The sequence below is a fragment of the Platalea leucorodia genome (genome assembly GCF_965183815.1).
Source record: "Platalea leucorodia genome assembly, chromosome: 1".
Classification (NCBI taxonomy): domain Eukaryota; kingdom Metazoa; phylum Chordata; class Aves; order Pelecaniformes; family Threskiornithidae; genus Platalea; species Platalea leucorodia.
The window spans coordinates 168,658,646-168,686,576 of record NC_138823.1 but is presented as its reverse complement, the minus strand read 5'-3'; the positions used below and the strand labels follow the sequence as shown (position 1 = coordinate 168,686,576).

The 27,931-nt window shown below is 72.8% G+C and overlaps 1 protein-coding gene across 1 annotated transcript; it reads left to right on the top strand.

The window, feature by feature from the left end:
• Window positions 1-147: 147 nt before the first annotated feature.
• On the top strand, window positions 148-23,354 carry LOC309598870 (uncharacterized protein). Its single transcript, XM_082329898.1, has 14 exons — window positions 148-190; window positions 636-762; window positions 1,567-1,671; window positions 1,948-2,977; window positions 3,407-3,602; window positions 8,785-8,874; window positions 11,971-12,082; window positions 12,496-12,624; window positions 13,113-13,217; window positions 13,652-13,762; window positions 14,884-16,250; window positions 20,760-20,931; window positions 21,578-21,636; window positions 21,984-23,354. Exons 1-14 carry the CDS (start codon window positions 182-184, stop codon window positions 23,061-23,063), a joined length of 4,692 nt encoding a protein of 1,563 aa, XP_082186024.1. The 5' UTR covers window positions 148-181; the 3' UTR covers window positions 23,064-23,354.
• The last annotated feature ends 4,577 nt before the right edge of the window (window positions 23,355-27,931 follow it).

Here is a 27,931-nt window from a genome sequence, read left to right as displayed (position 1 = left end):
CCCGGTGCCGATGCTCCCCGCCATCCCCGCTGCTGATGCCCCGGTGCCCGGTGCCGGTGCCCCCCGCCGCGGTCCCGCCCCCGCCGTCCCCTTCCGGGCCCGCCCCGGCCGCGGCTCGGCCGGCGCCATTCGGGCGCTCCGTGCGGGGCCGTTCCGGGAAGCCGCCGCGGCCCGGGCAGCGATGCAGCCGGTAAGGCCGAGCGGGGCCGGGCGGGGGGCGGTCCCGGTGCCGGTGCCGGTGCCGGTGCCGGTGCCGGTCGCGGTCCCCCGGGCTGCTCCTGAGGCCCGCCGGCCCCGCGGCTCTTGGTCCCGGCGTGCGGGGTCCCGGGCAGCCCCCGGCGCCGGCAGGGAGCGGCCGTGCGGGCACCGAGACCCCGCAGCCGCCGGCGGCCCCGGAGCCCGGTGTCCCGGCGGGGGCTGCGTGCGGCCCCGGCGCTCCGGTCCCGGGCATCGCCCCTCGCCCCGCCGCGGGGGGAACCGGCCCCTCGGGCCCGGGCCTGCCGGGCCCGGCCGGGGTCACCGCAGCCCGGGGGCCCCCGCGCCGGGGCGCTTCGGGAGCCAGGGGCGAGGGGGGGGCGAGCGCGGGGCCAGCGCTGCCGGCTCCCCCGGGCCTCAGCCCCCGCTCCGCTCCGCAGGGCGCGGTGACGTTCGAGGACGTGGCCGTCTACTTCTCCCCCGAGGAGTGGGTAGAGCTGGCGGCCTGGCAGCGGGAGCTCTACCAGGAGGTGATGATGGCCAACTATGACCTGGTTGCCAGCCTGGGTAAGGGTGCGCCCTCGGGGAGCCCGGGCACGCAGCCGGCAGCGCCGCCGGGCTGGGAGCACGTCCCGAGGCTGAGCCGGGGGTCCCGAGGCTGAGCCGGGGGTCCTGAGGCTGAGCCAGGGGTCCGGAGGCTCAGCCGAGGGGTCCGGAAGCTCAGCCGAGGGGTCCGGAGGCTCAGCCGAGGGGTCCCGAAGCTCAGCCAGGGGTCCCGAGGCTGAGCCAGGGGGTCCGGAGGCTCAGCCGAGGGGTCCCGAAGCTCAGCCAGGGGGTCCCGAAGCTCAGCCGGGGGGTCTGGAGGCTCAGCCGGAGGGTCTGGAGGCTTGGCCAGGGGTCCGGAGGCTCAGCCAGGGAGGTCCGGAGGCTCAGCCGGGGGGTCCCAAAGCTCAGCCAGGGGTCCCGAGGCTGAGCCGGGGGGGTCCAGAGGCTCGGCCGGGGGGTCCTGAGGCTGAGCCGGGGGGTCTGCAGCCCGAGCCCCTCCGGCCGGCCGCAGGTGGGCAGAGCCCGACCTGCCGTCTCTCCCCGCAGCGCGGGGCTGCAGCGCGCCCGCTGCCCTCTCCGGGTTTGCCGAGTCCGTCCCCGGTGCGTGAGAAATAACGGCTCCAGGTGCCCCAGCCCCGCTGCTCCCCACCCCGGGGCGCCCCGGTTCGCTGCCACGACCGCGGCTCCCGAGGGCCCTGAACGCGGCAACCCCTTGGCCCCGCCGCTCCCGCAGCCGGCGTCCCCCAGGCACGTCCCCGCGGCCCCGGTGACGGCGGCGCTCCTCGGGCGGCTCCGGGGATGCTGAGGTTTCTCTCTCCCGCACAGGCCCCGAGTTCAAGCTCATCTACAAAATGGAGCCCGCGGAGGAGCCGCGCGGGGGGATCCCCTACGGCGGGGAGAACGGCGGAGCTCCTGACGCCTCTGGCACCTGTGAGTGACCGCGGGGACACCGGGCTGCGAAACTGGTGCCGGTTTAGTAACTTAGGGGTCCCCATACGGGGCCCAGTCTGACATCCTCGCTGGCTGGGTGCGGGGGTCCCACCTCGCGCCCCGGGCCCGGTCGTCCCGTGGGCGCTGCAGGGGCGAGGGGAGGCTGCGGCGGGCGAGGGGCTGGTGCCGCGGGCACGGGGACTGTCGTGGGTCCGTGCTGGCGGTGCCCCCGCGCCGGGACTGCCCCCGCCATGGCCGCGCTCCTGTTCCCGACAGCTGCCTGGGGCGCGACGGCCGGTGAGGACCTGTCTGAGGACGACAACCGGGGACGCTGGGTCCCGTGCGCGTCGCCGGCCGGGGCGACCGAGGAGTTGGGGTGCCCCAGGCTCTGCTCCGGCTGGTGCGACGCGGAGCCGGGGGTCTGGGCCGGGGACGCCCCCCCGGCGCTGCCGGGGTGGGAGCGGGGGGAGCAGCCGCTGGAGGTGCCCGGGGCGGGGGGCGAGGGGCTGCTCATCTGCGGCACCTGCGGGCAGAGCTTCGAGGACAGGGCCGGGCTGAGCGCGCACCAGGGCGAGCACCTGCGCCCGGCGCCCACCTACCAGTGCGGCGCCTGTGGCAAGGCGTTCCGCCACCGCTGCAACCTCCTGACGCACAAGAAGCACCGGGGCCGGCGCCGGCACGCCTGCACGGAGTGCAGCAGGACCTTCTGCTTGAAAGGCGACCTGCTGCGGCACCGGGCGAGCCACGGCGGCGAGGGCGGCTACACCTGCCCGCTCTGCGGGGACGGCTTCCGCCACAAGCGCGACCTGCAGGCGCACCGCAAGGAGCACGCCGGCGACGCGCGCCGCAAGTGCCCCGAGTGCGAGAAACGCTTCGAGGACGAGGCCAGCCTGAGCCGGCACCGGGCCACCCACTGCGGGGAGCGACCCTTCCTCTGCGGGCGCTGCAACCGCAGCTTCAGCTGGAAGGAGAGCCTGATCATCCACCAGCGCAGCCACGCGCAGGAGCGCTCCCACAAGTGCCCCGACTGCGGCCGCGGCTTCAGCCGCAGCGGCAACCTGCTGGTGCACCAGCGCGTGCACACGGGCGAGCGGCCCTTCGCCTGCCCCCAGTGCGACAAGGCCTTCTGCAACAAGGCCAACCTCATCACGCACAAGAAGCTCCACCGGCGCTACAAGACCTTCGCCTGCGCCCAGTGCCGGCTGGGCTTCAGCTCCAAGAGCAAGCTGCTGCTGCACCAGCGGGCGCACGGAGAGGGGGAGCGGGGGGCCCTCGGGGCAGGGGACGGCCCGGCGGGCTGCCAGCAGTAGCTGCGGCCGCTCTCGAGCGCGGGACGGGGCTGATCCCCCCGCGGAGGGGCCCGGGGGCTGCGGCGGGACGGGGGGGCCTCATCCTGCCCCCACGGGACGTGACTTTGCCTGTGCCCGTCGCCTCCTCCCCGGGGCTTGGCCCGGTGCACCTCCAGGACCCGTGAGCCCTGCGCTCCGCACCCCTTCAGACCTCAGAAAAACCCTCCAGGGCGCTTCCCGGTTCTCCCAGTCCCACCAGTGCCTTGCCCCTGCGTGGGGGGGTGTCTCCTTGTCGTCCGTGTTTAAAGCCAGGAGAGAGCGATGCGAGCGTGGGCGCTGGCCTCGTGCAGCGGAACGGAGGGGCCTCATCCTGCGCTGGGGGAGGCAGCCCCAGGGCTCGGAGCCTCTCCCCGCTGCGCAGCGTTTGGCCCTCGGTCTTCCCGCAGAGGGGTGCTGGGGGACGAACAGCACCCTGACTCCCACCCCGACCCGCTCCCCCGGGCGGGCTCGGGGCTCGGAGGGACGGGGCAGCTCCTGGGAGGTCCCTGCGGGGACACGGCTGTCCCCGTGCGGGTGTCCCCGGGGGAGCTGTTTCTGCCCCGTAGCCCTGCCGAAGCGGGGGACGGCCGGCGGGCAGCCGGGGTGGGAGCGGGGAGGGGGCCGTGGGGCTGCGAGCGGGACCCCCGGGCTCTGCTCCCCCGTCCGGTCTCCTGCCGGGGAGCGGAGGGGGGCCGTGGTTGAGGCGGTGAAGTGGGCAGAGCTGGTAGCGTGGCGGAGGGGCTGTGTCGGGCCCCGAGGGGCTGTGTCGGGAGCCCAGGGGCCGGTGGCCTCGCTGGGTGAGGGGCTTCCCGCCCCCCGCAGCACTGCAGGACCCAGTGGGCCGGGGGCGCCGCCGGCGGTGCCGTCTCCCGCGGCGGTCACCGCGCCAGGCCGCTCTCGAGGGCGAGGACGTCTGCGTGTTGGGAAGGCGGCTGCGCGCGGCCGGAGCGCTGGGGGTCCCCTTGCCGGGCAGGGGGGAGGTGGGGGTCTGGCAGGGCGATGGACGCAGGAGAAGCGCCCGGCGTAGGGTGTCGCGAGCGTCCCCCCGTTCCTCGGGCGCCGCAATCCCCCCAGCTGCCGACGCGCCAGGCTCCCGGTGGGACCAGGGCACCCCGCTGCCCCGCCGGGACCCGCCGCCGCCTTCTGAACCGCTCTGGACCTTGGTTTGAAATGGGGGGCAGTGCCGGGGAGCAGGGACCACTCCTCCCAGTTCTAGGGAGCGTGGCCACCCAGTTGGGCTCGTGGCCGGTGGCTTTTCCCTCGAGCGCTACGCAGCACCGGTTCCCCTGTCCCCGGGTAAGCGTAGGGCTCCGTCGGTGCGTTTTGAGTCACGGAGCACCACGTTGTCAGTGTTTTCTCATGGTTTAATAAATCCCTTTTGCAGAAGCGTGACTGTGGGTTTGGGCGAGCGGCCGCCGGTGCCACGGCAGCGCCCTGCGAGCGGCGCGGCCGGGAGCGAGAGGAGCCGGGCGGGGGGCGGCTGCAGGTGGGGAAGGAGCGGCTCCTGGCTGGGGGTGCAGGGGAGGAGGGTTGCTCTCCTCCTCCTCCTCCTCCTCCGGTGCAGGACCGCTCAGCCCAGCCTTACCCGCTCCATGCCCTGGCATTGCCCAGGGACCCCCAAATGTGCCCGTTCCCGGGGGACTCGCTGCGGTTGGACTGAACGGTCGTCGTAGGTCCCTTCCAGCTGAAATGTCCCGTTCCGTTCCCTGTTAATTACGGCCTCGAAGGCGAGGTGCATCGGAGAGAAGCTGCAGCAACCAGTGCTCGCACTGGGGTGACCCCCTGCCCAGGTGGGGCAAGTGCTGGCCCCGCGAGCCCCTGCGCTCGCCCGCTCCCGCCCCGGGAGCCCTGCGGTGGCCGTCTGTGCCCCGGGCTTCTGCGCTGCCGCTCGGGGTCACGTCGGCCCTGCTCCCGTCCTCCTCCCCTCTCCCCCCCAGGGCCGATGGCAGGGGCCGGGGGTGGGAATAAACGGGTCCATGCTGCAGTTGGCACCCGCCCGCCGCCGTTGGCACCAGCTTTCCCCCCGCTGTGGGGCGGCCTCTGGGAGCTGCTGGTGCGGAGAGCTGGGAACGGCCGAGGCCAGCGGGTCGGGGGGTTATCGAAGCCTTGCCAGGAATCAAAATCAGTCTGGGGGGCTGCCCTGGGGGTCCGACCTGCCAGGGCCGCGGGTGCCAGCACGGATGCTCGACCCCCCGCCAGCTGGACAATGCTTCGAAAAGGTAAATATTTCAGAAACGCTCGGCGGAGGAGAGGGCGGCGGGCCGCAGCGGCGGCAGGGCTCCAGCGCCTCGCAGCCCGAGCCGGGGCCCGCGGGCGTCTGCTGCCTGCGAGGAGGAGGAGGAGGCGCACGTGGCGTCAGAGGGCACGCCGGGGCCCGCGGCTCCCGTCCCGCGGCGAGGCTGACCGTGGCTGCGGTGCACAGGGCCGCCCTGTCCCGGCACAGCCCCGGCGCCGTTCCCAGGGACGCCGTCGGGGCCGAGGTCTGGAGCCGGCTGCGTCCCTGCCGCCCTGCGGCACCCGCGCCCGGGGATGGGTGGCACCCGCGCCCGGGCCTCGCTGGAGGCTGCTCCCGGTGCTGGGGGACTTCCCGTGGCGCCGCGGGAGGGACGGGGCGCCTGCACCAGCCCGAACGCTGCGGGGACCCCGCTCAGGCCACGGCATGCCTGAGTTAGCAGAGTCAGCGGGTGGCTGGGGACAGACAGACAGACACCCGAGGGGCTGGTGCCTGGTGGGAGCTGGGAGGGGGAGCAGCCGCCCGCGGGACACCCCGCTCCGCCGCCCCCCGAGCTGCCTCTCCAGGAGCGGGCGCAGGTCCCCGGGGGATTCCCCCTGCCCTGGGCACGGAGCCGCCGGGGCTGAGCCGGGTCCCGTCCTGGCACCCGACACCAGAATTTCCTTTGGTTACTGGGGGTGGAATAATGGACAACGGCAGAAACGCGAAGCCGACGCTGGACTCTGCCGGGGCTGTGAGGCCCCAGCCATGAACTGGCGGGCGCTGGACCTGCACCCCGGCACTGCCAGGGGCTGCGGGGCCCCGGCTGGGGACGGGCACGAGCCTGGAGCCGCTGCCAGCACGGGCCGGTCACCCGGGTGCCCCCCGTGGTTTGGGGGTGCTGGGGGAGAAGCCGGTTAATCGTCCTCACGCAGCCCCGCCGCCCCGAAGCCGCTCGCCCTCGGCGCCGGGCTCCGGGTGCCGACACCTCTGGGCAGCGCAGCTCCCGCATCCCCCTCGCCGTCCCCTCGGCCGCGCGCTGCCTGCGCTGGGGAGGGTGTCCCCGTCCCTGCAGCCCGTCCCCGGACTGGAGAAGCCGAGAAGAGCGGCAGGAGCCGGGGCTCCCCGGGAGCAGGCAGGGAGAGGGGATGAGGAGGAGGCCGGGCTGCGACGCCGAGAGCCAGGTCCTGGGGCTGGCAGGGGTGGGAGCAGAAGGGACGGCGTGCCAGGGCGGCGCGGTGATGCGTGGCGGCGTGGAGCGGCACCGGAGCGGGCAGGGAGCTGGCACACCCCGTGCTGTGCCAGGTGTGGCCCTGGCCCCGCTTTTGTGAGAGCTGAAGCTCACGAAACCTGGCTCGCTGGCACGGTGGCTCGCTCAGTGCCGGGATTCAAACGCCGGCAGCCTGTGGGAGGCGAAGGCTCCGCCACGTTCGGCATCACAGCATCGACGGGACGGGCACCCTCCACCTCGGGTCCTGCTCCTGTCTCCGCAGCAGTGGCCGCCGTTTCCCCTCTGCGGCCCCTTGCCAGAGCCCCCGGCTGCTCCGGAGGCCGCCCCGGCCCCAGCGCCAGGCCGAGGGGCGCAGAGGGAGGCAGAGCAGCGGCGGGGTTTAGGGGGCTCGGGGTGTCGGACACGGCGCCCTGCTCCGGGCTGGTCCCCGCTGCTCCGAGCGCCGCATCCTGCGCTCCTGCCCCCCGGCTCACCCGCCCCTGCCCTGCACCCCTGCCCCGCAGCCCTGCCCCGCACCCCTGCCCCATCGAGGCTGTCCCCAGCCCCGCTGCCGGGCGGGTGGCAGGCCGGCGGCGCGTCCCCCTCGTCCCCTCGCACGGCAGATCTCTCCCTCTGCCCTCGCCGGCACCCAGACCCAGCACCCCCCGACCCTGCGCCCTGCACCCCTTCCCACCAGCTCCGGCGCGGCGTGGCTTCCCCGGCGGCCTCCCCCAGCCGCTCCATCGCACCCGCGTCCCCGTGTCCCCGCGTCCCCTCATCCCACTGCAGTTCATCACCCGCTGCCTCCTCTGCGAGCTGACGTGCGTTACCGTTACGACTGCTTATCGCACACAAGTGTATTGCAGTCCCGGTAACACAGCCTGCGCCCGGTGGCGCTGGCTGCTCCGGGCTGCGCCGCCCCTGCCACGGCCACCCCAGCCCTGGGGGGACAGGGGGGACCCTGGGCTGGGCTCAGCAGCCCACCTGCACCCGCTCTGGACCAGGGTTCACCAGAGCATCCCGGCCTGGGGGGACCGGAGCATCCTGGTGGGCACCAGGGCATCCTGGGACACCGGAGCATGCCGGACTGGGGATACTGGAGCATCCCAGCGGGCACCAGAGCATCCCAGAGGGCACTGGAGCATCCTGGCCCGGGGACACCAGAGCATCTCGGGGGACAGTGGAGCATCCCAGCCTGGGGACACCGGAGTATCCCAGAGGGCACTGGAGCCTGGGGGGCACTGGAGCATCCCGCGGGACACTGGAGCATTCCGGGGGGCACTGGAGCATCCCAGAGGGCACTGGAGCATCCCAGCCCAGGGGCACTGGAGCATCCCGGGGGACACTGGAGCATGCTGGGGGGCACAAGAGCATCCTGTCCTGGGGACACTGAAGCATCCCAGGGGGCACTGGAGCATACTGGGGGTGACACTGGAGCACCCCGGGGGGGGCACTGGAGCATCCCAGGGCCAGGGGCCACCGGAGCAGCCTGGGGCTGCCACAGCAGCCCGGGGGGGCACTGGAGCATCCCGTCCTGGGGACACCGGAGCATCCCGGGGGGGCACTGGAGCATCCCAGGGCCAGGAGCACACCGGAGCAGCCCGGGCACACCGGAGCAGCCTGAGGCCAGGGGCCACCGGAGCAGCCCGGGGCGGGGGGGGGCACTGGAGCACCCCGGGGCCACCGGAGCACCCGGCCTGGGGCCACCAGAGCACCCAGACACACCAGAGCACCCCGGGGCCACCAGAGCATCCTGGCCTGGGGCCACCAGAGCACCCAGACACACCGGAGCACCTGAGCACACCGGAGCACCCCAGCACACCAGAGCACCCGGACACCCCGGCACACCGGAGCACCCGGGCACACTGGAGCACCCGGGCACCCGAGCGCACCGGAGCACCAGGGCACACCGGAGCACCTGGGCACACCAGAGCACCCCGGGGCCACTGGAGCATCCTGGCCTGGGGCCACCAGAGCACCCAGACACACCGGAGCACCTGAGCACACCAGAGCACCCTAGCACACCAGAGCACCCGGACACCCGGGCACACCGGAGCAGCCTGAGGCCAGGGGCCACCGGAGCAGCCCGGGGCAGGGGGGGGGCACTGGAGCACCCCGGGGCCACCGGAGCACCCGGCCTGGGGCCACTGGAGCACCCCAGCACACCGTAGCACCCAGACACACCAGAGCACCCAAACACCCCGGAGCACCCCGGCACACTGGAGCACCCCGGCACACCCCAGCACACCGGAGCACCCTGGCACACCGGCACACCCGGGCACACCCGGGCACCCCGGAGCAGCCGGGCGCACCGGAGCCCCCCGGTGCCGGGCCGCCGCGGGCGGCCCCCCCCCTCCCGGCAGGCAGCGGGGCGGGAGCCCTTTGTCTGCCGGCCCCGCCCCCCGCTCCGCGCGGCCGCGGCCATCGGCGCCGGGACCCTGCGAGCGCCGCCGGTGAGAGCGGGGCGGGGGGGGGGGGGCCGAGCGCCCCCCCGGCCCTGCGGCCCCCGAACCGAGCCCCAGCGCTGGGGGGGGGGGGGGGGGCTCGGCCCGGGCGGGGGTCGGGGGGCGTCGCCGCGGCAGGGCCCGGGGCGGCGGGGGGAGCGGCGAGCACCCCGCGCCCTGCCGCCGCCCCCCGCGGGACGGACCCCGGCTGCCGTCGGGGCGCCGGGCGCGGCCGGCGTCGTCCTGAAGCGTCCGCCGTGGGACCGGGAGGAGCCGCCCCGGGAGACCGGCGCGACGCTCGCCACCGGGCCGCTCTTGGCGAGGGGTGGCCTCTTGCCCGGCTCGGCTGGGCCGGGGCCCGGTGCGAGCCAACGCTTCCAGCCGCAGCCTCGCCGTGCCGCCTCCTTCCCCCGCCGAGCCCCGGACCGCAGCGATGCCACGATGGGCGCGGGGTCCGTGGGCGCAGGGGCTGTGCCATGGGCACGGGGCCAGCGTGGGCGCAGGGGCTGTGCCATGGATGCAGGGGCTGTGCCATGGGCACGGGGCCGGCGTGGGCGCAGGGGCTGTGCCATGGATGCAGGGGCTGTGCCATGGGCACGGGGCCAGCGTGGGCGCAGGGGCTGTGCCATGGATGCAGGGGCTGTGCCATGGGCACGGGGCCGGCGTGGGCGCAGGGGCTGTGCCATGGATGCAGGGGCTGTGCCATGGGCATGGGGACGGCATGGGCACGGGGCCGGCGTGGGCGCAGGGGCTGTGCCATGGATGCAGGGGCTGTGCCATGGGCATGGGGCCGGTGTGGGTGCAGGGGCTGTGCCATGGATGCAGGGGCTGTGCCATGGATGCAGGCGCTGTGCCATGGATGCAGGGGCTGTGCCATGGATGCAGGGGCTGTGCCATGGGCACGGGGCCGGCGTGGGTGCAGGGGCTGTGCCATGGATGCAGGGGCTGTGCCATGGATGCAGGGGCCGGCGTGGGCGCAGGGGCTGTGCCATGGATGCAGGGGCTGTGCCATGGGCATGGGGCCGGTGTGGGCACGGGGCCGGCGTGGGCGCAGGGGCTGTGCCATGGATGCAGGGGCCGGCGTGGGCGCAGGGGCTGTGCCATGGATGCAGGGGCTGTGCCATGGGCATGGGGCCGGTGTGGGTGCAGGGGCTGTGCCATGGATGCAGGCGCTGTGCCATGGATGCAGGGGCTGTGCCATGGATGCAGGGGCTGTGCCATGGGCACGGGGCCGGCGTGGGTGCAGGGGCTGTGCCATGGATGCAGGCGCTGTGCCATGGATGCAGGGGCCGGCGTGGGCGCAGGGGCTGTGCCATGGGCATGGGGCCGGTGTGGGTGCAGGGGCTGTGCCATGGATGCAGGGGCTGTGCCATGGGCATGGGGACGGTGTGGGCACGGGGCCGGCGTGGGCGCAGGGGCTGTGCCATGGATGCAGGGCCAGCACGGGTGCAGGGCCGGCGTGGGCGCAGGGGCCATGCCTTGGGCGCAGGGGCTGTGCCATGGATGCAGGGGCTGTGCCATGGGCACGGGGCCGGCGTGGGCATGGGGCCAGCGTGGGCGCAGGGGCTGTGCCATGGATGCAGGGGCTGTGCCATGGGCATGGGGCCGGCATGGGCACGGGGCCGGTGTGGGCGCAGGGGCTGTGCCATGGGCACGGGGCCGGCGTGGGCACGGGGCCGGTGTGGGCGCAGGGGCTGTGCCATGGATGCAGGCGCTGTGCCATGGGCATGGGGCCGGCGTGGGCACGGGGCCGGTGTGGGCGCAGGGGCTGTGCCATGGGCATGGGGCCGGCATGGGCACGGGGCCGGTGTGGGTGCAGGGGCTGTGCCATGGATGCAGGGGCTGTGCCATGGGCATGGGGCCGGCGTGGGCACGGGGCCGGTGTGGGTGCAGGGGGCTGTGCCATGGATGCAGGGGCTGTGCCATGGGCACGGGGCCGGTGTGGGTGCAGGGGCTGTGCCATGGATGCAGGGGCTGTGCCATGGATGCAGGGGCTGTGCCATGGATGCAGGGCCGGCATGGGCGCAGGGGCCATGCCTTGGGCGCAGGGGCTGTGCCATGGGCACGGGGCCGGCATGGGCACGGGGCCGGCATGGGTGCAGGGCCAGCGTGGGTGCAGGGCCAGCGTGGGTGCAGGACTGGCGTGGGTCACCCTCCCCGGGGCCCAGGAGCGGGGATGGGACGGGACGGGGAGTTGTGGGTTTGTGGTTTAGAGGGTGCCGGTTTCAGGGAGCTGCGTGGGCTCCAGCCGGCTCCTGCCGAAGCTCAGCCGAAATTCCCTGGCCGGGGGCACAGCGGGGTGGGGCAAACCCCAGGGGCAAACCTCTCCCGTTCAGAAACAACCCAACCCCGAGCACCCTGCCCCATCCAGCCCCGGGCACCCTCCGCACCCTCCTGGCCCCCGGCGCTCGTGGGGGTCCCTCAGTGGGACCCCGTCCCGCCGAGCAGGGTGTCCTTGGAGTGGGCAGGCCAGCGCGGGCAGGAGGAGGAGGAGGAGGGCAGCCAGCTGCTCCCGATGCCGCCGGTGCCTTTGGCACGACGCCTGCGTTGGCCTGGCGTGGCAGCCAGCGGCAGAGGGGGCTGCGCGGGCGGCTGCGGGTCCCGGGGGCTGGAAACAAGCGGCCGGTGCCGGGGCTGCCCCCCGTCCCTCCTGGCAGCGGCGCTGGGTCCGACGCTTGCCCCAGAGCGTGAGCAGAGCGTGGCTGGGTCGATGCCCGGCTTTGTCCCAGGGCTGGTCCCAGTGGCTCGGGGCACCAGCGCCGGTCCCAGGCCGCGGGGCCGTGTTCGTGCAGGCAGCACGTACCCCGTACCGCTGCCGCCGCTGCCGGGCTGGAAGGAGCGGCTGTGGCGGCAATTTGGGTGATGATGGGGTGCGCTGGCACCGTCCCGTGCCGCCCTGCGCTGCGGAGCCCCCACGACGTCCTCGGCCCCGCTGCTGGCAGCGGCTTCCCGGGGTGGACGTGAGGTGCTGGGGGTCTGGGGAAGGGATGGAGCGGGGGAATCGGCACAGCCCGGCCGTGCCGGAGCGGGGAGCCCAGAGGTCAGCGCCCGTGGGTCTGCGGGGAGCGGCGGGGCTGGAAGGAGACTTTCCCGTCCCTGGGGCAGGTTCTTCTGGAGGGAGCGCTGGGACCCCCGGCGATGGAGCGAGAGGAGAAGCCGTTTGGGGGGGACCCGCAGCACGCGAGGCTCCGGGGGACGCCCGACACCTGCGGCACAGGTGAGGCTGCCGAAAGCTCCGGCTGGGACCCGGCTGCCCTGGCACCACGGGGGCTTCGCAGCCCCTGCCAGGCCCTGGGACCCCCGGGGCTGAGCTGCCGCGTCCTGCGGCGCCGAGCAGGGCGCTGGCGTGGGGGATGCTGTGCCCAGCGCCGGACCCCGGGATGGTTTCGGCCGGGCCAGGGTCCCGCTGGGCAGCAGGGAGGGACTGGGGCAGTTGCTGCCCGCGGCTGGGTGGGGGTCCGTAGCTCAATCCCCTGCTTTCCCCCCGTAGTGCCCGCAGGGGAGGGATCGTGCCCCGTGCCCGGCTGCAGACGGAGCGTGGAGCCCGTGGCGGCACCGCTCGCAGCCGCCGGTGCGATGCCGGGCTGCCCGCGCTGCCCAGGAACCCGAGAGCAGCTTTGTCTTCCTCAGGAACGGGCTGGGCCGGCGCGAAGCACGAGGTCGTGGTGAAAACGGAGCTGGAGGATGAGTCCTACATCGGCTGTCCCCAGGATGCCACCGTCCCCAGTGTCCCCAGTGTCCCCAGCGCCCCCAGCACTGGTGAGCGTGGTGGGCGGCTGGGGGAGGGCTGGGAGCTCAGCGGGACCCGCAGGGGATGGAGTCCCCTGTCCCGTACCGGGGATGGAGTCCCCTGTCCCGTACCGACGGCTCCGGGTGACATCCGTGCGGGAGCATGGGAAAGGCCATTGCACCGGGGAGCTTTGCTGGGACAGTGCATGCCCAGTGCTGTTCGGTAACTGGGAATTCCCTTCTGGAGGAAAAGGAGCGGTTCCTTGTCTTGCGTAACCAATGTTTAATAACTCCGGGTGTTTCGGATCCCCGCGGTTCCGTGGCTGGGGCACCCCGTGTTTCCCTGGGGATTAGGCGTCCCTGCACGGGGAGACGCCCAGTGGCTGCAGGGAGCTCCTGGGAACCTGGGATTAAAGAGCAAGGAGCCGGATCCGGAGCCGGTGCAGGCAGAGCGCGGGGACGTCCCCAAGCGCTCGGTCCGTCCCGAGCCGGACGCACGGTGTGCCTTCCCTCCCCAGGCATCAAAGCGGAGGTCGTCGTTAAAAGCGAGCCGGAGGACGAGGCGTACGGCGGGTTCTGCCCCGGCCCCCAGGACGGGGACGTGCCCCACCACCCCGCTGCCTGTGAGTGGGGCTGGGGGCCGGGGGCAGCGGGGGGCCGCGGCCGGGGGGGCCGGACGCTTTGCAGGCTGCTGGCGGTGCGGGCACCGGCCGGGCACGGGGGCGTGGAAGAGCCGCCCCCCCCGATCCCCAGCTGCCGCCCGCCCGCACGGTCGCTTCATCCCTTGGTGCCCGCTCCGCCATGGGGGTGCTGCTGCCTGCTCTGCCTGCCTGTAAATGCTGCCTGTCGGGGCCGTCAGAGGCGGCCATCCCGTGCCAGCCGGGGCATGGTGACACTGTCCCGTGCCACCCAGGGGATGGCGAGGCTCCGCGGGAGCCCCAGGAGAGCCCAGCGCTGCCCTCCCTGCCGCTGGTGCTGCCAGCTGGGCTCCAAAGCCCGGCCGCGGTTCCCCTGGCCCTGCCCGCGCCTGCCGCAGCACCGCACGCTCTGCCTGCAGGCGACGCCAAGCCCGAGATCATCGTGAAGGTGGAGCCGGAGGAGGCGTCGTTCATCGGCTGCCCCCCAGGTCTGGGTGACCCGGGAGCTCCCGGCCACCGCGGCGGCGCAGGTGAGCACCGGAGCGGCTCCGGGGGGTCCGGCGGGGCGGGGGGAGGCCTGGGGGGGTCTCCCTGCCAGCCCCAGCTGGAACTCAGCCGTGAACTGGCTGTGGGTGCGGGGAGGCGATGGGCAGGCGGAGGCGGCTGTGCGGGTCCCACCGGTGCCTCATGGGTCCCACCGGTGCCCCGCAGGTGCCACCGCAGCCACCCAGCCACGGGAGCAAGGCCTGCGCCACCGGTGAGCTTGGGGCAGCCTCGCCGCTGGCTTTCAGTGGTCAGGGGAGTCTCCAGGGGCTGGGGCTGTACCCGACAGCGCTCCCACGGCCCCTGCAGACCCCGTCCCTCTCCCAGCCGCATCCCAAACCCGGCAGAAAGCCGCAGGGAGGGTCCCCCGGTGCCGCTGCCAGCCGTCCGGGTGAGCTGCTCGTCGTGCGGGCGCCAGCAGAGCTTTGCACTGCTCTTCTGCCTGTCCAGGCCGCCTCGGCAGCCAGACATCGGTGCACGGTTTGCACGTGTTGCACGAGGGGTCCGAGCACCTCCCCGGGGTCCCTGGGAGCGACGCCGTCCCTGCTGCCGGCGGCGCTGGGGGCGGCAGCCTGCCGTCCCCTACCCCGAGCTCCCGAAACGCACCCGCGGCTGCGAATCCCCCAGGGCTTTGCATCGGTCCCCAGCCTCCTCCGTCAGGAAATCCCAGCGCCGCAGCCCCGGCCCCGTGCTGGCCTCGCCGTCCTCGCTGCTGCCGCTCACCGTGTGCCGGTGCCGCCGGCTCGGGGGCTCTCCTCCTCCCGGGGCTCCGGCGGCACCTCCCGCCGCAGCAAAGGGACTCGGGCTGACGCTGGGGGGGGTCTCGGCAGTTTTGGCTTTGGAGGAGCGATGGCACATGGCACCTTTGGGTGCTCTGGGACCCGGCGGTGGGTCGGAGGGAGGTGTGGGACCCGGCTGGGTGCCAAGGACGGGGCGGCTTCATCCAGCTCCTCCATCACCCAGACGCGCTCGGACGCCTTAACCCAGCCCCGGAGCCAGGACCCTGCGGCTCCCCGCCAGCCTCGCCGCAGTGCCAGGGAGCCGGGTCGGAGCTCCGCAGCAGCCTCGGTGCGGCGAGGTGACAGCGGGGCTCCCCTTCTCTTGGCAGACGGCGATGGTGAGCGGTGTCCCAAGGAGGAGCCCGAGGAGGTGAAACCGGAGGCGGCTGAGCTGGAGAAGAGCCTGGGGGCTGCCTCGAGGGGCTCCCTCGGGCCCCGGCCCCGCGTCAGCCAGTGGACGGTGCGGCAGGCGCAGGGCGCCGTGGCCGAGCTCCGGCGCAGCCCGGCAATGCCCGAGGGGCCGCGGGCCACCCCCGAGCCGCGGGGGCTCGGCCTGGAGAAGGGCACGGCTCCGCTGGCACCGGCGAGCGACGCTGGGCAGAAACCCCCCTCTGCCTGCGGGGCGGGCAGCGCCATGACTCCCGGCGCCGAGCCGGCGCGGCGTCCCCGCAGCCACGCGGCCGAGCGTCCCTTCGCCTGCAGCGAGTGTGGGAAGAGCTTCCAGCACCGGGGGAACCTCATCACCCACCTGCGGGTGCACACGGGGGAGAAGCCCTTCGCCTGCACCGTCTGCGGCAAGAGCTTCAGCCAGAAGGGCGACCTGATGCGGCACCAGCGCATCCACACCGGCGAGAAGCCGTTCGAGTGCACCGTCTGCGGCAAGAGCTTCTGCTCCAAGCAGACCTTCGTCCTGCACCAGCGCATCCACACCGGCGAGAAGCCCTTCGCCTGCACCGAGTGCGGCAAGAGCTTCAACCGCAAGGCCAACTTCATCACCCACCAGAAGATCCACCGCGGCGAGCGCCCCTTCATCTGCGCCGAGTGCGGCAAGGGCTTCTGCGCCAAGAAGACCTTCATCCTCCATCAGAAGATCCACATCGGCGACCGGCCCTTCGGCTGCTCCGAGTGCGGCAAGAGCTTCAGCCGCAACGGCGACCTGACGCGGCACCAGCGCATCCACACCGGCGAGCGCCCCTTCGCCTGCGCCGACTGCGGCAAGTGCTTCAGCCACAACGGCGAGCTGATCAAGCACCAGCGCATCCACACCGGCGAGAAGCCCTTCACCTGCACCGAGTGCGGCAAGAGCTTCAACCGCAAGGGCACCCTCATCACCCACCAGCGCATCCACACCGGCGAGCGCCCCTTCGTCTGCCCCGAGTGTGGCAAGACCTTCAACCTGAAGACCACGCTGATGAAGCACAAGCGCATCCACACGGGCGAGCGGCCCTTCACCTGCCTGGAGTGCGGGAAGAGCTTCAAGTACAAGGGCAACCTCCGGACCCACCACCTCACCCACACGGTGGAGCGGGTCTACCCCTGCACCGAGTGCGGCAAGATCTTCAGCCACAAGAAGGAGCTGACGGTGCACCAGGGCGCGCACACGGAGGAGAGGATCCTCTCCTGCTACCGGGAGGGAGAGTCCTTCAACCCCTTCCTCCCCGTGCACCCGCTCCTCCTCTCCTGCGCCCAGCTCCCGGTGCCGCTTGAAGCCTTGTCCAAGTACAAGTAGAGGGCTGGCAGCGGCGGGGAGAGCCCGGTGCCCTGCCCGTGGCACGTCCCTTGGCGGGAGCGGCGACAGGAGGAGCGATGCCAGCGCTGGAGACTTAGACCTGCGGCGGCGGATTGGGGCCGGTGGTTTCCCCGGCTGTCGGGCGCCGTGGTGGAGGTGCCGGCTGGGGATGCCGCCGGCTTTCGGCGGCGCTGGAGGAGCTGCCCCGCTCTGGCTGGGGCCAGCGGCCACGACACGCGGTCGGGCTGGGACCTGGAGCGAGCGGACCGGTGCTCTGGCATCGCGCCGGCACTGGGTCACGGGGGGCTTTGTCGTCCCCCGCCCGAGAGTCACCGTCTCGCTTGCTGTTTGGAAACCTTTTAAAAGCAAATCGCAAGGGGTGGATGCGAGGACGGGGTCACCTCGCCCCTCCCCGGGCACAGCCCTTTGCCGCGGCGCGCTCCCTGCGGGACGGCTGACCCCGGCTCCGGGACGGCTCAGCACCCCCGGTCGCTTCCCACGCCTCCCACCGCCGTTTCCCGAGCCGCGGGTTTGGGATCCTTCCTTCCCCGGCGCCTGCTGCGCCCCCGGGTTTCTGGCTCCGGCCGGTGCATCCCCCGGGGCTGGCACCGCTCCCGGCCGCCCCTCGCCCTGCGCCCGCCGACACTGCGAAACGGCCGAGAAAAACCTTTTCCTTTTGGCAGCCCCGGCCCCAGCGCAGCTCCCGAAGCTCTGTTTCATTCTCCTGGGAATTACGGAGCCCATCAGCTCCCCTGTCGGCATCTCCAGCACGGGCTGGTCGGAAGGGACCTTCCCCGGCCCCGCGATCCTGGCGCGGGGCAGCAAACGCATTCGCGCCTGGGGAAGGGGCTCTGAGGAAAGATGGGGCTTTTACAGCCTGGGCGAAGGGGCTGCGGGGCCGGGGGCCACGGGTTGTTCCCGGCAAACCTCTTCCCGTGGCCGGTGGCCGGGGGTTCTGCGAGGGGGAATTTTGGAGGGGCCGTGGCAGCGAGAGGCCCTGGGGGCTCCCCAGCAGCCTCGCCGCCTTGCCCTGCGGCTCGAGGCGACGAGCACTTCCTTGCCTCAGTTTCCCCACCTGTAAAATGGGTATTCACCACTTGCTGTTGCCACCTCCCTGGGCAGTGGGAGGGTTAACCCCTTCCTGACCATGCAGAGCCCCGGGGGACGGCGAGTGCTGGGCCGGGGGCCGTCACCGCCGCTGGGGACCGGGGGGGGCTTAGATGGCGCGTGAGAATCCCCCCAGCGAGCCCGGGAGATGCGGCGGGCGAGGACCCCCTCTATTTATAGCCCCACTCTTCTCTTTTCTAATCTAGAAACTAATAAAAAGTGAAACCCAACGTGAGCGAGCCCCTTTGCCTGGCGCAATTTGCTGCTCGTTTTTTCTGCTCGCCGTCCCTCGCCGTGGGAGCTGCGGGACCCCTCGTCCCTCCTTGCCGGGGGGTTCCTGCCGCCTCCGCCTCGCCCCGGCACCCAGCATCTGGCTACCGGTGACCGTCTCGGGAGTCGGTGCGGATGGAGGGCGAGCGCTGGGCGGCCAAAAAGCGTCGCCCTCAGGGCGTGCGGTAGGGACCGGCTTCGGGCTGCCCTGGTCCCGAGGAGGCAAGCGCTGCCGAGACCGGTGCCGAGCTGGCCAGCTCCGCCGGACGCCTGCGGCAGCGTTGGTGAAACCAAAAGCTTGTGTTCTGGTGAGCTTCCTACAGCAGGCAGCGCCCACACCTTTGTACAAGCTTTTGGGACGGAGGGTGCGGGTGACCCAGGCGCCCACGCGTGGGGGTTTGCCTGCGGGTGCCGGGGCTGCCCCACCGAAGCCCGCCGCCACCACAGCAGCTTCCTCCAGGACACGAGGGCTCCGCTCTCCCGCGCCGCCTGAGCTCCGCTGCGTCGCCGGCGCTGGCCGCGCTGCCGGCGCCGCGCGGTGCCCGAGGGCCGTGCGGGAGGCCGTGCCGGGGGTCCGGTGCGCCGACCCCCGCCTGCCCTTCGCTGTTCCCTCCCTTGCGCATCCGCTGCCCGGTCGTGCCGAGTTATCCGTCGTGGTTCAACGCCGGCCGGCAACGCTGCAGCGCCCGGCCGCTCGCTGATGGGATGGCGGAGACCTGGAGGGGTGAAACTGAGAAACTCGCGGGCTGAGGTAAAAACAGTTGAATAAGTGAAAAGAAATAATAATGAAGGATAAAATTGTAAGGAAAAGAGAAAAGAAAATTAACGGAGAGGAAAACAGAGCCCAAGGCAACCGGGGATGCAAGTGGACGGAATGGCTCGGGCCAGGCTGTCCCCTGGCTCGGAGGGCCCGGCCGTGCCCCCCCGGCTCCGGGTGCCCCCACCCGCTCGCAAGAAGCCCCCCCTCCCCCCCCCAGGGGTGACCCCCCTGTGCTGCCGCCCAAGCCACAGCAGGGCACCCGCATCCCCATGGGTGGGTCTGGGGGGGCACCCGCATCCCTGCAGCTGAATGTGGGGGGGCACCCACATCCCCGTGGGTGGGGGCATGGGGGGCACCCGCATCCCTGTGGGTGGGGATGTGGGGGGCACCTGCATCCCCATGGGTGGGTCTGGGGGGGCACCCGCATCCCCGTGGGTGGGATGGATGGGGCCACTGAGGGGGATCTGCATCCCTGGGGGGCGGTCTGGGGGGGCACCCCCATGGGTGGGTCTGGGGAGGCACCCGCATCCCTGCAGCTGAACGTGGGGGGGCACCCACATCCCCGTGGGTGGGGGCATGGGGGCACCCGCATCCCTGTGGGTGGGGGTGTGGGGGGCACCTGCATCCCCATGGGTGGGTCTGGGGGGCCACCTGCATCCCTGCAACTGAATGTGGGGGGGCACCCGCATCCCCGTGGGTGGGGGCATGGGGGGCACCGGAATCCCCATTGATGGGATGGATGAGGTCACTGGGGGGATCTGCATCCCCGTGGGTGGGTCTGGGGGGGCACCCGCGTCCCCATGGGTGGGATGGATGAGGGGGGCACCCGCATCCCTGTGGGTGGGGTCGGGGGGGGGGGGAACGGACCCCATCCCTGCGGGTGGGGGGGGGCACCCGCATCCCCATGGGGGGGGGGGGGGGCACCGGCACCTCCGCGGCTGGGGGGATGGGGGGGAGCCTGCGTCCCCGAGCCCGGCCCAGCAGAGCCCAGCCCAGCCGAGCCGAGCCGAGCCGAGCCCGGCCCCGGGCCCGGACTACACCTCCCGCCCCGCACCGCGGCCTCCGGGGCGGGCGCAGGCGGCGGCTCCGGGGCCGCCGTTGTGGCTGCCCGCGGCCCGGGCGGGCGGCGCGGCCCCGGCGCAGGTAGGGGCGGGGGGCGGCGGGCCCGCGGCACGGGGATGGGCGCTGCCCCCGGGGGCTCCCCGGGCCCCCCCCGCCACCCGCGCCCCCCGGTGCCCGGCCACCCCCGTCTCGCCACAGCCCCCCCACCGCTCCACCCCCCCCCCGGGATCGGGCCCTGCCAGCGCTGACCCCGGGGCCGGTGCTCGGACCCCCCCCCCACCCCGCGCTCCATCCCCCTGCGCTTCTTGGCTACCGGCAGCCGGTTTGGAGCATCCAAAAATGCCGTTTTTCCTTGCCGTTTCTCGCCGTTGCGCCCAGCCGGCGGCTCCGCGGGCAGCGCCGGTTGGGTCGGTGCCGTTACCGGCAGCGTTAAGGCCCCGGGGTGGAAGGGACGCGGCTGCGGGCAGGTGAGTGAGCTCCGGCCCCGGATTTATTAACCGAAATATTGCACCTGGCAGGGCCCGGCTGTCGCCGCTGCGCCGGTGCGGCTGCTCGCAGGACGGCATCTCCCGTGGCAGCCGGGGCATCCCACCTCTATCTTCCCGGATAAATATTTCTGCACGTCTCCGTCTGCCCGCCGACAGCCGGCGGCACGCCGGGCCCCGGGCTGCTGCGGCAAGGTGGGGTCAGGCACCGGCGCTCGCGGTGAACCTGGCCCTGCTCTGCCCTCGCCGAGGCTGTGCAGAGCCCCAGCCGCGGCAGCCGGCGCGCTCCCCAGCTCCGGGGACGCCGTGGGCCGGGATTTCCGTGGTTGGTGCCCCGGCGCGGCGGTGGCAAAGCGCCCGCGGGAGCGGCCGGGCTGGGGGTCCGGTTGCTGCGGGGCGGCGTGGGAGAGAAGCGCTTTGAGACCCGGCGTGGTGCAGGGTGCTCCCGTTGCTGCCCGCTGAGCCGCACCACGGGCAGGAGCGGGCAGGAGCGGGCCTGCTGCCAGGCCTCGTGCCGAGCCTCGTGTGGCGGTGGCGGTGCCGTGCCCTGCCCCGGCGCAGGTCCCTGCTCTGGCACAAGCCGGGGAGGCTGCCCGCCAGCTGCCGGCTCTGCCCCCTCGCCCCGCTGGGGTGGCCCCTGCCCGGGGACCGGCCGAGCCAGCCCCCCCGTGCCACGGTGGCCCCGCCGTGCCGCCTGCCCGTGCCGCCCGCCGCCCTCGCCCTTCCCTTGCGCAGGATGCTCCGAGCTCTCCCGGCGCTGCCCTCGGGATACCGGTGCTGTTGTGCCGGCAGGATTTCGGCAGAGGCGTGCTGAGCCGGGCGCACTTCTCGCTGCAGATGTCGGTGACGTTCGAGGACGTGGCCGTCTACTTCTCCCCCGAGGAGTGGGCAGAGCTGGCAGCCTGGCAGCGCCGGCTCTACCGGGAGGTGATGCTGGAGAACTACCAGGCGGTCGCCTCGCTGGGTGAGGGCTCTCTCCGGCGCCGCTGGCTGGGGTCGAGCCGGGATTCACCTCTTTAACTGAGCCGGAGCCTTGGAAAGCGAAAATCCGGCTGTCACCATTGCTGCCCGGTTGTGATGGCAGGGGCTGCCCGGCCGGGCGGGATGGGGTGGGATGGGATGGAATGGGATGGGATGGGGTGAGATGGGATGGGGTGGGGCGGGATGGGGATGGGGATGGGACGGAGGGAGTGGAATGGACTGTTTCAGCTGGGAGGGACCTACAAGGATCCTCCAGCCCGGCTGCCCGACCAGCTCAGGGCTGGCCAAGGTAGAGCGCGTCATTGACGGCATCGCCCAAACGCCTCTCAAATGCTGCCAGGCTCGGGGCATCGGCCCCCGCCCCAGGAAGCCTCTCGGGGCTCCGACCGCCCTCTCGGCAAAGAATCGCTCCTCCTGCCCGGTCCAAACCCGCCGCGGGGCAGCTTTGGGCCGTCCCCGGGCGCCCCGTCTGCGGGAGAGCGGAGCGGGTGACGGGTGCGGGGAGAGGAGGCTGCGGCGCGGGGAAGGGGAGGCCGAAGGCGAAGCCGTGGAGGGGTGATGCCGGCGGGGCCGGTGCCGCCGTCCCGGCAGCGCGGGAGAGCGGGTGCTTCTCTCTCTGCCCCGGACAGGCTGGACCGCTGTCAAGCCGGAGATCATCTGCAAGATGGAGCGAGAAGAGACGCCATGCGTGCCAGGCCCACCCCGGGCGCGGCGGAGGCGCCGGAGCCCTGTGCCAGGCGGGTACCGGGGGGCTGCGGCGGGGGGCGGGGGGTTCAAGCAGCACCATCCCCTTGGCCCCAGATGCTCCGTGCCCTGGCGCTGCCCGGTGAGCTCTGTCCGTCTGTCCGTCTGCCGTCCCGCGGCGTGGGGAGCTGCCGCGTCCTTCGGCCGGGAGGGGCGGGGGGCTGGCGGGGTGCCGGTGCCGCTCGCGCCCGTCCCGTCCCCAGCGGTGACCCCGGCCTCTGCTCCCCAGCAGCCGGCGGCCCCGGGACGCAGCGGGAGGCCGGGGGGGTCCCCGAGGGGCTGCCGGCACCCACCGCCCCGCTCCCGGGGACGCCGGAGCGGGGCAGGAGGCGGCGGGGGGTCTCGGCCCGCGGCCGGCCGGGCAGGAGCAGGGGGGGCCCGTCGGGACGCCCCCGCCTCCGCCCGCCCCCGGCGCCCCGGCCGCTGGAGAAGCCCCCCCCGACGTGCCCCGAGTGCGACAAGAGCTTCAAGAGCCAGACGGCGTTGGCCATCCACGAGCGGAGCCACACGGGCGAGCGGCCCTTCGGCTGCCCCCGCTGTGGGAAGGGCTTCCCCTCCAAGGGGGACCTCAAACGCCACCAGAAGACCCACGCGGGGAAGCCGGACCCCGCTCGCCCCAGTGCCGGCCCAGGCCTCCCGGCCAAGCCGCTGCCGGCCCGGCTCCCCCGCGGCCCCCTGGCCCCCAGGAGACCCCACGCCTGCGCCGAGTGCGGGAAGAGCTTCGGCAAGAGCCGGGACCTGAAGAAGCACCAGCAGACGCACACGGCGGCGCGGCCCTTCTCCTGCCCGCAGTGCGGCCGCCGCTTTCGGCTGAAGCAGATCCTGGCGTCGCACCAGAAGGTGCACGGCGGGGAGAAGCCCTTCGGTTGCGCCGACTGCGGCAAGCGCTTCGGCCAGAAGCATCACCTGCTGAGCCACCGGCGCGTGCACACCGGCGAGAAGCCCTTCGCCTGCGGCCACTGCGGCCACCGCTTCAGCCAGAAGCACCACCTGGTCAGCCACCAGCGCATCCACACCGGCGAGCGTCCCTTCGCCTGCGCCCGCTGCCCCAAGGCCTTCAGGGACAAGAAGACCCTCACCGTCCACCAGCGCGTCCACACCGGCGAGAAGCCCTACAAGTGCGGCGAGTGCGGCAAGACCTGTAGCCAGAAGCAGCACCTGAAGAGCCACCAGCGGGTGCACCGGGGCTCGCCGGCGGGCGGCCGGTGGGAGGTGGGGGGCCTGTCGCCGGTGGGCGTGTGGGCGGAGGCCAAGCCTTTCCAGTGCGGCAGCTGCGAGAAGCGGTTTCGGGACGAGGGGATCATGCTGGCTCACCAGCGCACCCACGGCATCCCCAGCCCGCGGCCGCCGCCGCAGCCCGGCACCCCCTGAAAGTGCCGCCGAGGGGCCCGCGGGGCGCCGGGGGCTGCGGGGTGTCGCCCACAGCACCGACCTCCGGCTCCGCCGGAGCAGCCACGCACGAGCCGGGAGGGAGCGGTGGTCGCGGCATCCTCGCCGGCGCAGGTGGATCCTTGGCTGCTCCCCGGGAGCCGGCGTCGGGCTCCTCGGTCGGGGGGTTCCTCATCGGTGCCGTGCCGGGCCCCGCGGTGCCGGCAGCTGCCGCGGGTGCAGGACGGGCTGCCAGGGCGGGGGAAATGCGATAAGCGCGTCCCAGCGCAGTCAGAATGGTTTACGGGAGAGAGGGGAAGGTGCCGCTTTGGTTTTCCACCCGGAGAGTGAATAAAAAGCTGCTCGATGCCAACGATAAGCAGTGAGCCCCGCGGCAGCGTGGCGTGTGCCGGGGTTGGGGCCGGCGTCCCCTTGCTCGTCCCTACGAAGCCCCTTCCCCAGCCTGTTCCCCGGGACGCGGCGAGAGGCGGGGGTCTGCGGGGGTCTCCGGTGGGCGGCCGGGGGCGAAGCAGCGGCCCCAGGGAGCCGGAGGGACCTCGGCTCGGCTCGGTGCGAGGTGCCACCCGTACCGGGGCCACCGGAGCTCGCCGGACCCCGCTGCTCTCCCCATCACCTTTTTTAACATTTTTTTTGTTTTTTCAGTCGGCACAGGAGCACGAATTCACTTGGCAGACGGGGATGGCCGGGGGTCCATCCCCTGCCCGACGTCGACCCGTCCCCGGGGCCCGAGGCTTTCCCGGACGCCGTCTCCCTCCCGCGGGTCTCGGCTCCCCCAGACATGGTCGGGCTGAGCGGCCTCGGCTGCATCACCCATGCGAGCCCACCCTCCCCGCGGCCACCTCGGCCCCCCCCGATGGCTACCCAAAACCGCGCTTGCCCCAGGCTCGGCCCCAACCGGTCCCCGCTCGCCGCGAGGGGAATCCCCTCCGGTTGGAGGTACGGCACGAGCGAGAAGCGGAGCAGGACCTGGGATTACTGGGCAGGTCTAGAAGGTCCATGCCAACGGCGAGGCCGCGGGGCCAGTGATCCCCCCAGCCCACTCGCCACCGGCAGCAGCCGCCCCTCTGCGCCGGGGGCTGCGTGACGCCTGCGGGCCCCTGCGGGCTCTTTACTGCCCGGCTCGCTGCAGCCCGCGCCGGGGGCTCAGTGCAAGACGGCAGCGCCGTGGCCCCATCGCTCCCGGCAGCGCAGGCCGTCACCGCCGCCGTCACCGCCAAACCCACCTTGGCCCGTTGTAACGGTGCTGCCTCGGGGGAGCGAGCGATTCCTTCTTTCCAGAACCATCCCATCCCTACAGCCCAGCCCAGCCCTACAGCCCCAGCCCTACAGCCCCAGCCCTACACCCACCCCTACAGCCCCACACCTACAGCCCCACACCTACACCCACCCCTACACCCATCCCTACAGCCCACCCCTACACCCACCCCTACAGCCCCAGCCCTACAGCCCCACCCCTACACCCACCCCTACACCCACCCCTACAGCCCCACCCCTACAGCCCCACCCCTACACCCACCCCTACACCCAGCCCTACAGCCCCACCCCTACACCCACCCCTACAGCCCACCCCTACACCCATCCCTACAGCCCCACACCTACACCCATCCCTACACCCACCCCTACAGCCCCACCCCTACAGCCCCAGCCCTACAGCCCCAGCCCTACACCCACCCCTACACCCATCCCTACAGCCCACCCCTACAGCCCCACCCCTACACCCACCCCTACACCCACCCCTACACCCATCCCTACAGCCCCATCCCTACAGCCCCACCCCTACACCCACCCCTACACCCACCCCTACAGCCCCACCCCTACACCCACCCCTACACCCACCCCTACACCCACCCCTACACCCATCCCTACAGCCCCACCCCTACACCCACCCCTACAGCCCATCCCTACACCCACCCCTACACCCATCCCTACAGCCCCACCCCTACACCCCCACCCCTACACCCATCCCTACACCCATCCCTACAGCCCCACCCCTACACCCCCACCCCTACACCCACCCCTACACCCACCCCTACAGCCCCACCCCTACACCCACCCCTACAGCCCATCCCTACACCCACCCCTACACCCATCCCTACAGCCCCACCCCTACACCCCCACCCCTACACCCATCCCTACACCCATCCCTACAGCCCCACCCCTACACCCCCACCCCTACAGCCCACCCCTACACCCACCCCTACACCCATCCCTACAGCCCCACCCCTACACCCACCCCTACACCCATCCCTACACCCACCCCTACAGCCCATCCCTACACCCATCCCTACAACCCCACCCCTACACCCCCACCCCTACACCCACCCCTACACCCAGCCCTACACCCATCCCTACAGCCCCACCCCTACACCCAGCCCTACACCCACCCCTACACCCACCCCTACACCCATCCCTACAGCCCACCCCTACACCCCCACCCCTACACCCACCCCTACACCCACCCCTACAGCCCACCCCTACACCCACCCCTACACCCACCCCTACAGCCCATCCCTACACCCATCCCTACAACCCCACCCCTACACCCCCACCCCTACACCCACCCCTACACCCATCCCTACACCCATCCCTACAGCCCACCCCTACACCCACCCCTACACCCACCCCTACAGCCCCACCCCTACACCCACCCCTACACCCACCCCTACACCCAGCCCTACAGCCCCACCCCTACACCCACCCCTACACCCACCCCTACAGCCCCACCCCTACACCCACCCCTACACCCACCCCTACAGCCCCACCCCTACACCCACCCCTACACCCACCCCTACACCCATCCCTACACCCATCCCTACAGCCCACCCCTACACCCACCCCTACACCCACCCCTACAGCCCCACCCCTACACCCCCATCCCTACAGCCCCACCCCTACACCCATCCCTACACCCATCCCTACAGCCCCACCCCTACACCCCCACCCCTACACCCACCCCTACAGCCCCACCCCTACACCCACCCCTACACCCACCCCTACAGCCCCACCCCTACACCCACCCCTACACCCACCCCTACACCCACCCCTACACCCATCCCTACAGCCCCACCCCTACACCCCCACCCCTACACCCATCCCTACACCCATCCCTACAGCCCCACCCCTACAGCCCCACCCCTACACCCACCCCTACAGCCCCACCCCTACACCCACCCCTACACCCAGCCCTACACCCATCCCTACAGCCCCACCCCTACACCCACCCCTACACCCATCCCTACACCCACCCCTACAGCCCATCCCTACACCCACCCCTACACCCCCACCCCTACACCCCCACCCCTACACCCCCACCCCTACACCCACCCCTACACCCATCCCTACACCCATCCCTACAGCCCCACCCCTACACCCACCCCTACACCCACCCCTACACCCACCCCTACACCCCCACCCCTACACCCACCCCTACTCCCATCCCACCCCTACACCCTCCCCCTGGGAGCCCAGGGGCCCCTCAGGCCCCGTAGTTTGGGTCCAAACCCCGCAGGTTCATGGCCACTGCTGAGCTCTGTCCGTCCATCTGTCTGTCCCTCTCCCCTGGCACAGCTCACGCACCCGCCGGCCGGTCCCGGCCCCCGGCGCTGCCCCTGGCAAGTGGCCAGGCTCTGTGGCCAGCTCATCACCATCGCTCCCCTTCCCACCCCCAAGCCCCGCGCTGCTCCAAGAACCAAATCCTGTTAAAACCCCACAGCTTTAATGGTAACGGCAGCCTCGTGCCGCCGTGCTCTGCCCGGCATCCCCGGAGAGCCGCCGGCCCGGTGGGCCAGGCTTTGGGAGGCAGCGGGACGTGGGGCAGCCCCGGCCGTGGGTCTGCCGTGGGGCGGCTGCTCCTCGGAGACACCCGCACGCCGGGGCTGGGGCCGGGGCTGCTGCGGCCCCTCGGCCCCCTCGGCCCCGGGCTGGCGGATCAGGCCCTCCCCGGGCCCCCGGTTCCCCCCAAGACCCTCCCGTCCCTCCCGGTGTCCCCCTCTGTCCCCCCAGTCCATCCCCAGTCCCTCCCCAGTTCCCCCTGGTCCCCCCCGAGCCCTTCCCAGTCCCCCCCGGTCCACCTTGAGCCCTTCCCCAGCCCTCCTCGGTCCCCCCCGAGACCCTCCCGGTCCCTCTCCAGTCCCTCTCGGTCTCCCCGAGCCCTCCCCAGTCCCTTCACGGTCCCTCCCAGTGTCCCCCTCCGTCCCCCCAGTCCCTCCCCATCCCCCCCAGTCCATCCCCATTCCCTCCCCTGTTCCCTCCGTCCCTCCTTATCCCTCCCAAGCTCTCCCAGGTCCCCCCAAGCCCCCCCCTGTCCCCTCCGTCCCCCCAGATCCCTCCCCGGTCCCTCCCCAGTTCCCCCCCAGTCCGTCCTGGTCCCCCCCGAGCCCTTCCCCGTCCCCCCGGTTCCCCCGAGCCCTTCCCCATCCCTCCTCAGTCCCCCCTGAGACCCTCCCGGTCCCTCCCTGGTCCCTCTCGGTCTCCCCTGAGCCCTTCCCAGTCCCTTCATGGTCCCTCCTGATGTCCCCCTCTGTCCCCCCAATCCCTCCCCGTCCCCCCCAGTCCCTCCCTGTCCCCCCCAATCCCTCCATGGTCCCTCTTCAGTTCCCCCTGGTCCCCTGAGCTCTCCCAGGACCCCCCAAGCCCTTCCCCATCCCTCCCCAGTTCCCCCTGGTCCCCCCCGTCCACCTGAGCCCTCCCCGGTCCCCCCCGATCCCCCCAGCACCTCCCCGGTCCCCCCCAGTGCCCCCCCATCCCACCGGTGCCAGAGGCGGGGGCTGTTCCCGCAGGTTTATTGCAGACCGGGACAGGGCCGGGAGCACCGGAGCATCCCGGGGGAGAGCGTCCAGCCGGGGGGATCC

What these genes read in the sequence shown, in the direction of transcription:
- LOC309598870 (XM_082329898.1), top strand. An exon ending in GGCCCGGCGGGCTGCCAGCA is followed by an intron (nt 2,978 to 3,406) that starts GTAGCTGCGGCC and finishes GTCTTCCCGCAG; the next exon opens with AGGGGTGCTGGGGGACGAAC. An exon ending in CGGCCACCGCGGCGGCGCAG is followed by an intron (nt 13,763 to 14,883) that starts GTGAGCACCGGA and finishes TTCTCTTGGCAG; the next exon opens with ACGGCGATGGTGAGCGGTGT.